Source organism: Perca flavescens, chromosome 7 (assembly GCF_004354835.1).
Source record: "Perca flavescens isolate YP-PL-M2 chromosome 7, PFLA_1.0, whole genome shotgun sequence".
Classification (NCBI taxonomy): domain Eukaryota; kingdom Metazoa; phylum Chordata; class Actinopteri; order Perciformes; family Percidae; genus Perca; species Perca flavescens.
The window spans coordinates 35,886,894-35,897,488 of record NC_041337.1 but is presented as its reverse complement, the minus strand read 5'-3'; the positions used below and the strand labels follow the sequence as shown (position 1 = coordinate 35,897,488).

Genomic DNA, 10,595 nt, shown 5'->3' with positions numbered 1-10,595 from the left:
CTGTACACTTAGTATGTAGTGCACACTGCACACTTAGTATTTAGTGCACACTGTATACTTAGTCTAGACTGTACATAGTGTTTAGTACTGTACACTTAGTATGTAGTGCACACTGTACACTAGTATTGGTGCACACACTGTGCATGGTATGTATGCGGACTGTACACTTAGTATGTAACAGTGCACACTACATGCACTTAGTATTTAGTGCACTGTATACTTAGTATGTGGTGCACACTGTACACTTAGTATGTAGTGCAGACTTTATGCATGGTATCTAGTGCACACTGTACACTTAGTATGTAGTGCAGACTGTATACTTAGTATGTAATGCACACTGTACACTTAGTATGTAGTGCACACTGTACACTTAGTATGTGAGGTGGACTGTACACTTAGTGTGTAATGCACACTGTATGCCGAGTATGTAGTGCACACTGTACACTTAGTATGTAGTGCAGACTGTACATGGTGTATTCAATGCACACTGTATATTTGAGTATGTGTAGTGCAGACTGTATGTATACTTAGTATGTGCACACTGTACCTTAGTATGTAATGCACACTGTACACTAATATGTAATGCACACTGTATACGCACTTAGTATGTAATGCACATGTATACTTAGTATGTAATGCACACTGTTTACTTTAGTGTTTAGTGCACTGTAATACGCTTAGTATGTGGTGTGCAGACTGTACATAGTATGTAATGCACACTGTACACTTAGTATTTAGTGCACACTGTACACTTAGTATGTAGTGCAGACTGTACAATTTAGTATGTAATGCACACTGTATACTTAGTATGTTAGTGCACACTGTACACTTAGTATGTAGTGACCGTAACACTTAGTATGTACGCACATTGTACACTTAGTATTTAGTGCACACTGTGCCACTTAGTATGTAGTGCAGACTGTTGCACTTAGTATTTAGTGCACACTGTATACTTAGTATGTAGTGCACACTGTACACTGAAGTATTTCAAAGTGCACACTGTACACTTAGTATGTTATGCAGACTGTGCATAGTATGTAGTGCACACTGTACACTTAGTATTTAGTGCACACTGCATACTTAGTATGTGGTGCACACTGTACACTTAGTGTGTAGTGCAGACTTTATACTTAGTATCTAGTGCACACTGTACACTTAGTATGTAGTGCAGACTGTATTATTAGTGTGTAATGCACACTGTACACTAGTATTTAGTGCACACTGTACACTTAGTATGTAGTGCAGACTGTACACTTAGTATGTAATGCACACACATACTTAGTATGTAGTGCACACTGTACACTTAGTATGTAGTGCAGACTGTACACTTAGTATGTAATGCACACTGTACCATATTTAGTATGTAGTGCAGACTGTATACTTAGTATGTAATGCACACTGTACACGTAGTATGTAATGCACACTGTACACTTAATGTAATGCGCTGTACACTAGTATGTAATGCACATGTATACTTAGTATGTGGTGCACACTGTACACTAGTATTTGGTGCACACTGTACACTTAGTATGGTGCAGACTGTACACTTAGTATGTAATGCACACTGTATGTTAGTATGTAATGCACACTGTACACTTAGTATGTGTGCAGACTGTACACTTAGTATGTAATTTGTATACTTGAGTATGTAGTGCAGACTGTACACTTAGTATGTAATGCACACTGTATATTTAGTATGTAGTGCAGACTGTATACTTAGTATGTGGTGCACACTGTACACCGTGTTATGTAATGCACACTGTACACTTAATATGTAATGCGCACTGTACACCTTAGTATGTAATGCACACTGTATACTTAGTATATGGTGCACACTGTACTTAATTATGTAGTATTTTCATACTACTATGTAGTGCTTGCTGTACATAGTATATAATGCACACTTAGTATGTAGTGCTTACTATAGTATGTAATGCACTGTACTTAGTATGTAGTCTTTTCTTACTATAATTATGTATTGTGCTGTACACTTAGTATGTGGTGCACAGTATGTAGTACACACTGTACACTTAGTATGGTGCACACTGTACACTTAGTATGTAGTGCAGACTGTACACTTAGTATTTAGTGCACACTGTATACTTAGTATGTAGTGCACACTGTACACTAGTATGTAGCACACCTGTACACTTAGTATGTAGTGCAGACTGTACACTTAGTATTTAGTGCACCTGTATACTTGAGTATGTAGTGCAGACTGTACACTTAGTATGTAGTGCACACTGTACACTTAGTATGTAGTGCACACTGTACATAGTGTTTAGTGCACTGTACACTTAGTATGTAGTGCAGACTGCACACTTAGTTTTAGTGCACAATTGTATACTTAGTATGTAGTGCAGACTGTACACTTAGGTATGTAGTGCACACTGTACACTTAGTATGTAGTGCACACTGTACACTTAGTATGTAGTGCAGACTGTACACTTAGTGTTAGTGCACACCAAACTTAGTATGTAGTGCAGACTGTACATGAGGCATGTAGTGCACACTGTACATTAGTATGTGTGCACTGTACACTTAGTTTTAGTGCACACTGTACAATGGTGTAGTGCAGACTGTACCTTAGTATTTAGTGCACACTGTATACTTAGTATGTAGTGCAGACTGTACACTTAGTATGTAATGCACACTATATGGTTAGTATGTAGTGCACTGCATATTAGTATTTAGTGCACACTGTACACTTGGTATGTAGTGCAGACTGCACACTTAGTATGTAATGCACACTGTACACTTAGTATTTTAGTGCACACTGTGCACTTAGTATGTGGTGCAAGACTGCACACTTAGTATGTAATGCACACTGTACACTTAGTATTTAGTGCACACTGTACACTTAGTGTGTGGTGCAGACTGTGTACATAGTATGTAATGCACACTTGTATGCTTGGTATGTAGTGCACACACTGTTACACTGGTATGTGGTGCAGACTGTTGCACTTGGTATGTAATGCACATTGTACACTTAGTATTTAGTGCACTGTACCTTGGTATGTAGTCTCGGACTGTGCACTTAGTGTTTAGTGCACACTGTATGCACTTAGTATGTGGTGCACACTGTACCTTAGTGTTTGGTGCACTGTGCACTTAGTATGTTATGCCGGACTGTGCACTTAGTATGTGGTGCACTGTACACTTAGTATTTAGTGCACACTGTATGCTTGGTATGTGTGGTGCACACTGTACACTTAATTATGTGGTGCAGACTTTGTAGCAGTATCTAGTGCACTGTACATAGTATGTGGTGCGGACTGTATGTAGTGTATAATGCACACTGTACACATAGTATTTAGTGCACACTGTACACTTAGTATGTAGTGCAGACTGTGCATTAGTATGTAATGCACACTGTATACTTAGTATGTAGTGCACACTGCAATAATTTAGTATGTAGTGCAGACTGTACACTTTATGTAATGCACACTGTATATTTAGTATGTAGTGCAGACTGTATGCTTAGTATGTAATGCACACTGTACACTTAGTATGTAATGCACACTGTACACTTAATATGTAATGTGCACACACATGTATACTTAGTATGTAGTGCACACTGTACACTTAGTATTTAGTGCACACTGTACACTTAGTATGTAGTGCAGACTGAACTGTACACTGTATACTTAGTATGTAATGCACACTGTACACTTAGTATGTAGCAGATATGAAACTTAGTATGTAATGCACACTGTATACTTAGTATGTGGTGCAGACTGTATACTTAGTATGTAATGCACACTGTATATTTAGTATGTAGTGCCAGACTGTATCACCAGTATATAATGCACACTGTACACGTAGTATGTAGGGCTAATGCACACTTAATATGTATACTTAGTATGTACACTGTATAATTTAGTATGTAGTGCACACTGTATACTTATGTATGTAATGCGCACTTATATATATAATGCACTTAGTACATGTATGTAGTGCAATACTTAGTATGTAGTGCCACTGCAATATGTAGTATGTAATGCACTGTACACTTAGTATGTAGCACACTGTACCTTAGTATGTGTGCACATTATACTTAGTATGTAATCTGTACACTGTAATGTATGTATGGTGCACACTGTACACTGTAATACGGACTGTACACTGTAGTACTGTAGTCGTAATGCACTGTATACTTAGTATGTAATGCGTACACTTAGTATGTAGTGCACACTGTACAATTAGTATGCACGCGGACTGTACACTTACAGTCTTTTCTTATATTAGTATGTAATGCGACTGTACACTTAGTATGTAGTGCGCACTAGTATGTAATGCACTGTACACTTTAGTATGTAGTAGTCTGTACCCAAGTGTAGTGCTGTGTACACTTAGTATATAGTACACATTGTATACTTAGTATGTAGTGCACTGTATACTTAGTATGTAGTGCACACTGTATACTTAGTATGTAGTACACACTGTACAGTTAAACATAAAAATCAACTTTGTAACATTATTGATAATAATAATAAGCATAATGTGTCTCCTTTAATTGATCTGATCCACAGTCCCCGAAGCCCCCACCTCCAGCAGCAGGGGGTTGTCGAGCCCGCCCGGGCTCCAGACAAGCCCCTCCGCCTCCCCATCTGCAGGTCCTCCAGGCGGATCCCGGGGGCGGACCCCCCCCAGCAGCGCCCGATGGCACCGCCTCCCCCGCCTGTGTCCTGTCGCTCATCGAGAAGTTTGGCGGTGAGTTCTGATTGGTCAGAGGAAGAGCGATGTCATTATTTTCAGTTTTTCAGTTCAGATCAGTTTTTTGTGATTGTTGCGGGGCAAAATCCTCGATTATCACGGCACGCGTTTCTTAAAAATGCGATGGAATATGTGGCATATTTGTGCGATGAAATGCGATGAAATTGCGATGATTGCGATGAAATTTGTGAAGTAAACGCAACATTTTCAACTTTCTGCTAAGATATATTATGGGACTTTTTTGCAAGCGAAAATGCGGGGTTTATGAAATCATGCAAGCCCCGCATATTTTGTCTTAAATCGGCAATTTATGCAGCAAAAGTGCGGCTTATTAACAAACATGCCCCCGCATAAATATGCAGACATTGGCTGATTATGCATTGAATTATGCAATCGCATAATCCGTTTTTCTGGAGGTACTGTATATACATTAGAGGCAAAAACACACCTTCTCATTCAATGCGTTTCCTTTTTATTTTCATGACTTTTTACATTGTAGATTCTCACTGAAGGCATCAAAACTATGAATGAACACATATGGAATTATGTACTTAACAAAAAGTGTGAAATAACTGAAAACATGTCTTGTATTTTAATACTGACAGTATTATATTTTCTATGTGTGTGTGTGTGTGTCTGTCTCTATCTGTGTCTGTCTGTCTGTGTGTCACACTGTGTGTGTGTGTGTGTGTGTATGTATGTGTATGTTTGTGTGTGTGTCTCTATCTGTGTGTGTGTGCGTGTCTCTATCTGTGTGTGCGTGTCTCTATCTGTGTGCGTGTCTCTATCTGTGTGTGTTTGTTTGTGTGTGTCTATGTGTGTCTCTATTAATGTGTGTGTGTCTGTATCTGTGTGTGTGTCTCTATCTGTGTGTGTGTCACTATCTGTGTGTGTGTGTGTGTGTGTGTGTGTGTGTCTCTATCTGTGTGTGTGTGTCTATCTATGTGTGTGTGTGTGTGTGTCTCTATCTGTGTGTGTGTGTCTTTATCTGTGTGTGTGTATGTGTGTGTCTCTATCTGTGTGTGTGTGTCTCTATCTGTGTGTGTGTGTGTGTGTCTCTGTGTCTCTATCTGTGTGTTTGTGTGTGTGTCTGTGTGTGTCTATCTGCGTGTGTGTGTGTGTGTGTGTCTGTGTCTCTATCTGTGTGTGTGTGTGTGTGTGTGTGTCTCTATCTGTGTGTGTGTCTCTATCTGTGTGTGTCTCTATCTCTCTGTGTGTGTGTGTGTGTGTGTCTGTGTGTCTCTATCTGTGTGTGTGTGTGTGTGTGTGTGTGTGTCTGTTTGTCTCTATCTGTGTGTGTGTGTGTGTGTCTCTCTCTATCTGTGTGTGTGTGTGTGTGTCTGTGTGTCTCTATCTGTGTGTGTGTGTGTGTGTGTGTCTGTTTGTCTCTATCTGTGCGTGTGTGTGTGTGTGTCTCTCTATCTGTGTGTGTGTGTGTGTGTGTGTGTGTGTGTGTTTGTCTCTATCTGTGCGTGTGTCTGTCTGTGTGTCTCTATCTGTGTGTGTGTCTATCTGTGTGTGTGTCTGTGTGTCTCTGTGTGTGTGTGTGTGTCTGTGTCTCTATCTGTGTGTGTGTCTGTGTGTCTCTATCTGTGTGTGTGTCTCTATCTGTGTGTGTGTGTGTGTCTGTGTGTGTGTGTGTGTGTCTGTGTCTCTCTATCTGTGTGTGTGTGTGTGTCTGTGTGTCTCTATCTGTGTGTGTGTGTCTGTGTGTCTCTATCTGTGTGTGTGTCTCTATCTGTGTGTGTGTCTGTGTGTCTGTGTGTGTGTGTGTCTGTGTGTCTGTGTCTCTATCTGTGTGTGTGTGTGTGTCTCTGTGTGTGTGTGTGTGTGTCTCTATTTGTGTGTGTCTCTGTGTGTGTGTGTGTGTGTGTGTCTATCTGTGTGTGTCTCCATCTGTGTGTGTGTGTGTGTGTGTGTGTGTGTGTCTATCTGTGTGTGTCTCTATGTGTGTGTGTCTCTATCTGTGTGTGTGTGTGTGTGTGTGTGTGTGTGTCTCTATCTGTGTGTGTGTGTGTCTGTGTGCCTGTGTGTGTGTGTGTGTGTGTGTGTGTGTGTGTGTGTGTGTGTGTGTGTGTGTGTGTGTGTGTGTGTCTGCAGCGAGCAGATCATCGTGGTTCCTGACATCACCGGAGGAGCTCTGTGTCCCCGCCTCCCGATCACCCCCCTCCTCCTCCTCCTCCTCTCGTCCTTCATCACCCCCCCATCCCCCATCGCCGGCCCCTCCCCCGCCTGGCGACCAGCCGCCCCGTGATGACATAACCGCGGGGGTCGAGGGAGGAGGAGGAGGGAGGAGGAGGAGGGAGGACTCCAACCTGCGAGGTAACCCTGACGACGAAGGCGAAGAAGACGATGAAGGCGAAGAGCTTGCAGGGCGTGCCGAGACGACCTCCGTCAGAAGCGTCTGTCCATGGAGTCGGGCTACAGCGCCTCGGAGAGACACCTAGAGGAAGAAGTGGTCGTGGAGACAAGGGAGCCGCCCAAGCGGCCGCCGCCCGGCTCTCGACCAATCGGAGCTGCCCTCCGGCGTTTCCCTCCCTCCTCGCAGACCGAGGGGAAGCTGGCCAACCGGGACAGCGGCATCGACAGCATCAGCTCGCCGTCGCACAGCGAGGAGCTGTGCTTCGCCGGCGTGGAGGAAGGGGGCGTGGCCTATCCCTGTAGCCCCGCCCTCCTGCCGCGCCTCTCCAGCTCCTCCTCCTACGCAGAGGAAGGGGGAGGGGCCACGGCGAGCCGGAGGAGAGAGTTCTCCGAGGAGGGAGACAGCGACCTGGAGGAAGAGGAGGAGGAGGAGGAAGAGGCGCAGCTAACGCTGGTGCTGCCTCCGCCCAAGACAGACAGACAGGACTCTGCTGAGGTGAGACAGGAAGTGAGACAGGTCTTCATCAGACAGAACAGAGCTGCAAAGATTGAAGGACAAATCCGCCGCAAAATAGACCTAGGGGGTTAATAACACGTTTTCATGCTAATCGAATTACAGACATTACAGACATTCCAGACAATACAGATATTACAGATAAACATTACAGACATTACAGACATTCCAGACAATACAGATATTACAGATAAACATTACAGACATTACAGACATTACAGACATTACAGTTAGACATTACAGACATTACAGACATTACAGATAAACATTACAGACATTACAGACATTACAGATAAACATTACAGACATTACAGACATTACATTACAAATATTACATTACAGACATTACATTACTGCAATACATTAGACTACACCACTGGCTCTCTGGGATATGTTTTCATGCTATTCGAATGTGTCTCTAGCTTGAAACAAGCTAGCGCAAACCGCTGATTAGCTTCTAACGCTAGCGTTGGGGGCTGATGGTAAATTGCTATTTAAAAAGGTCGAAAATGGTGAAAAAGGCGGATCAATGTTTCCCAAAAAGCCCAAAATAACGTCCTCAAATGTCTCGTTTTTTTTTTGTCCACAACTCAAAGATATTCAGTTTGTTGTCCCAGAGGAGAAGACACTAGAACAATATTCACATTTAACAAGCTGACATCACAGACTTTTGCTTTGTTTTCATAAAAAATGACTGAAATAAATTATCGTAATAGTTTGCTATGATTATTTTATCTCTGTCTATCTCTCTTTCTGTCTGTCTCTGTCTCTCTGTCTGTCTGTCTGTCTCTCCATCTGTCTGTCTGTTTGTTTCTCCGTCTGTTTGTCTCTCTCTCTCCTCTGTCTGTCTCTCTCTGTCTGTCTGTCTGTCTGTCTCTCCATCTGTCTGTCTGTTTGTTTCTCCGTCTGTTTGTCTCTCTCTCCGTCTGTCTGTCTCTCCATCTGTCTGTCTGTTTGTTTCTCCGTCTGTCTGTCTCTCTCTTTGTCTGTCTGTCTGTCTGTCTCTCTCTTTGTCTGTCTGTCTGTCTCGTTGTCTGTCTGTCTCTCTCTTTGTCCGTCTGTCTCTCTCTCTGTCCGTCTGTCTGTCTCTCTCTCTCTCTCTCTCCGTCTGTCTGTCTCTCTCTCTCTGTCTGTCTCTCTCTCTCGCTCCGCCTGTCTGTCTGTCTCTCTCTCTCTGTCTGTCTGTCTGTCTCTCTGTCTGTCTGTCTGTCTCTCTCTCTCTCTCTCTCCGTCTGTCTGTCTGTCTCTCTCTCCGCCTCTGTCTGTCTGTCTCTCTCTCTCTCTCTCTCCGTCTGTCTGTCTGTCTCACTCTCTCCGTCTGTCTGTCTGTCTCTCTCTCTGTCTGTCTGTCTCTCTGTGTCCAGCTGTCTGTCCAGCAGAGGGTCTTCAACATCGCCAACGAGCTGCTGCACACAGAGATCGCCTACGTCTCTAAGCTCCACCTGCTGGACCAGGTGAGTCCCCCGCTGCTCACAGTCCAATCAAAACCCTGCTGCTCACCGTCCAATCAAAACCACCGTCTACCATGTGTTGACTCTGGCGTCTTGGTTATAGAGCTCAATAGTGTTGTTCCCAAAGTCAAAATCTCTCTCTCTCTCTGTTCTTTCTCTAGCTCTTTGCTCCACCACTTTGTTTTATCTAACAGGTTAGCACCGCTCCACATAGCGCTCTAGGATACTGTAGCGGTAGCTGTTGTCGTAGCAACAAAAGACGCACTCGGCTGCTTTTTGGAATAAAAACGCTGCCAGCTTTTTTTTTTTTTTTTTAAACTACAAAAGCCCTAGTCAACTTTTTCTTGTAAAAAATGATGGCAAGTGTGAACATAACCTTATGGTTTTGCATGACATCATGACTTCGTGTAAACATACACGCCCACTTTCTTAAGCCAAGTGGCATGTTATCGCGAGACTATGTGTTATCGCGAGACTGTGTTTTCGCGAGACTATGTGTTATCACAAGACTATGTGTTATCTCGATACTATGTTATCAGACCCATATATATCAGCTCCTACACAGTCTCCAGTTGATTTTATTATGACAGAGTAGCTGTCAGAATGCTCTACATGCGATCTGTCGCTGATTTTAATCACCAACAGACTGTAGATGATCCGTGATCTGATCAGATTTAGTCTCTCTGACTTCTAAACATCACCATCAGCCACACTACATGTTCTGTTCACAATAAGCCTTTAAATCAGACAAATCGCAGTTAAAATCCCTCCGATTCAAAATCAATAAAAAGTTTATATAAAACGTCATCATGTTGAGTCGATTCTGAACCAATCAGCTGTTAGATCAGCTGAGAGGCCGGGTTCTCAATACATTTTGGCCCTCCTAGTTCTGCGCCAAACCAACAACACATGGAAAGTGTTTTTTAAGCTGTAATTACGTGACATAGGTGCCCTTGAGCAAGGCCCTTAACCTCCAACCTGCTCCAGTGAAGCTGCTCAGTGGCCAGCAGGTCAGACTGTGGTTGTACCGGGAAGCTTCCAGGTATGATTGTGTGCAACTGTGTGAATGTGATCAGGGCCTTCCTGCACAAAGAGAGGTTGCCTCTCAGTGATCCTTCCCTGAATAAATAAAGGTTAAATAAAAAAAATTAAAAATTCAAAGCAGAATATGGCAGATTTGCCGACGAAGTTCCCCCAGAAGGAACTCTTTTGATGACTTTCGTAGGGCTTTGTGTCAACAAAAATGTCGGAAAAAGCAATAAATTTACCAAAATGTGTCAAATGTCTGACAAAGCCACAAAAACATCGGAAAAAACGACAAAAATTAGGAAAAAATTAGGAAAAAAACTACCAAAATGTTAAAAATAAAGTGACATGCAGTAACAAAAGAACGTCAATAAACTCTCTCCATATCTGGCCCTTGGTGTGATTCTCTTTTTCCAGTGTGGCCCTCTGGGAAAATGAGTTTGACCCCCCCTGCTGTAAACGCTGTTCACATCACTGACCCAGTGACTGTTGTCCCGTGGCCTCTCCTCCTCCTGCAGGTTTTCTGT

General features: G+C 42.8%; 2 protein-coding genes across 2 annotated transcripts in view; both read left to right on the top strand.

Moving 5' to 3' along the window:
• The window catches only part of LOC114558587 (FYVE, RhoGEF and PH domain-containing protein 3-like), a 13,496-nt gene extending 8,772 nt beyond the window's left edge, over nucleotides 1–4,724 (top strand). Inside the window, exon 5 of the mRNA XM_028582648.1 lies at nucleotides 4,533–4,724. Coding sequence (XP_028438449.1) covers nucleotides 4,533–4,724 — 192 coding nt within the window. The remainder of the gene's footprint in view (nucleotides 1–4,532) is intronic.
• A 2,552-nt stretch (nucleotides 4,725–7,276) lies between these two features.
• fgd1 (FYVE, RhoGEF and PH domain containing 1) overlaps nucleotides 7,277–10,595 on the top strand; it is a 35,918-nt gene continuing 32,599 nt past the window's right edge. Inside the window, 3 exon segments of the mRNA XM_028582034.1 lie at nucleotides 7,277–7,573; nucleotides 8,956–9,045; nucleotides 10,587–10,595. The exon segment at nucleotides 10,587–10,595 is cut by the window's right edge and continues 140 nt beyond it. The gene's annotated coding sequence lies outside the window, so the exon portion shown is untranslated.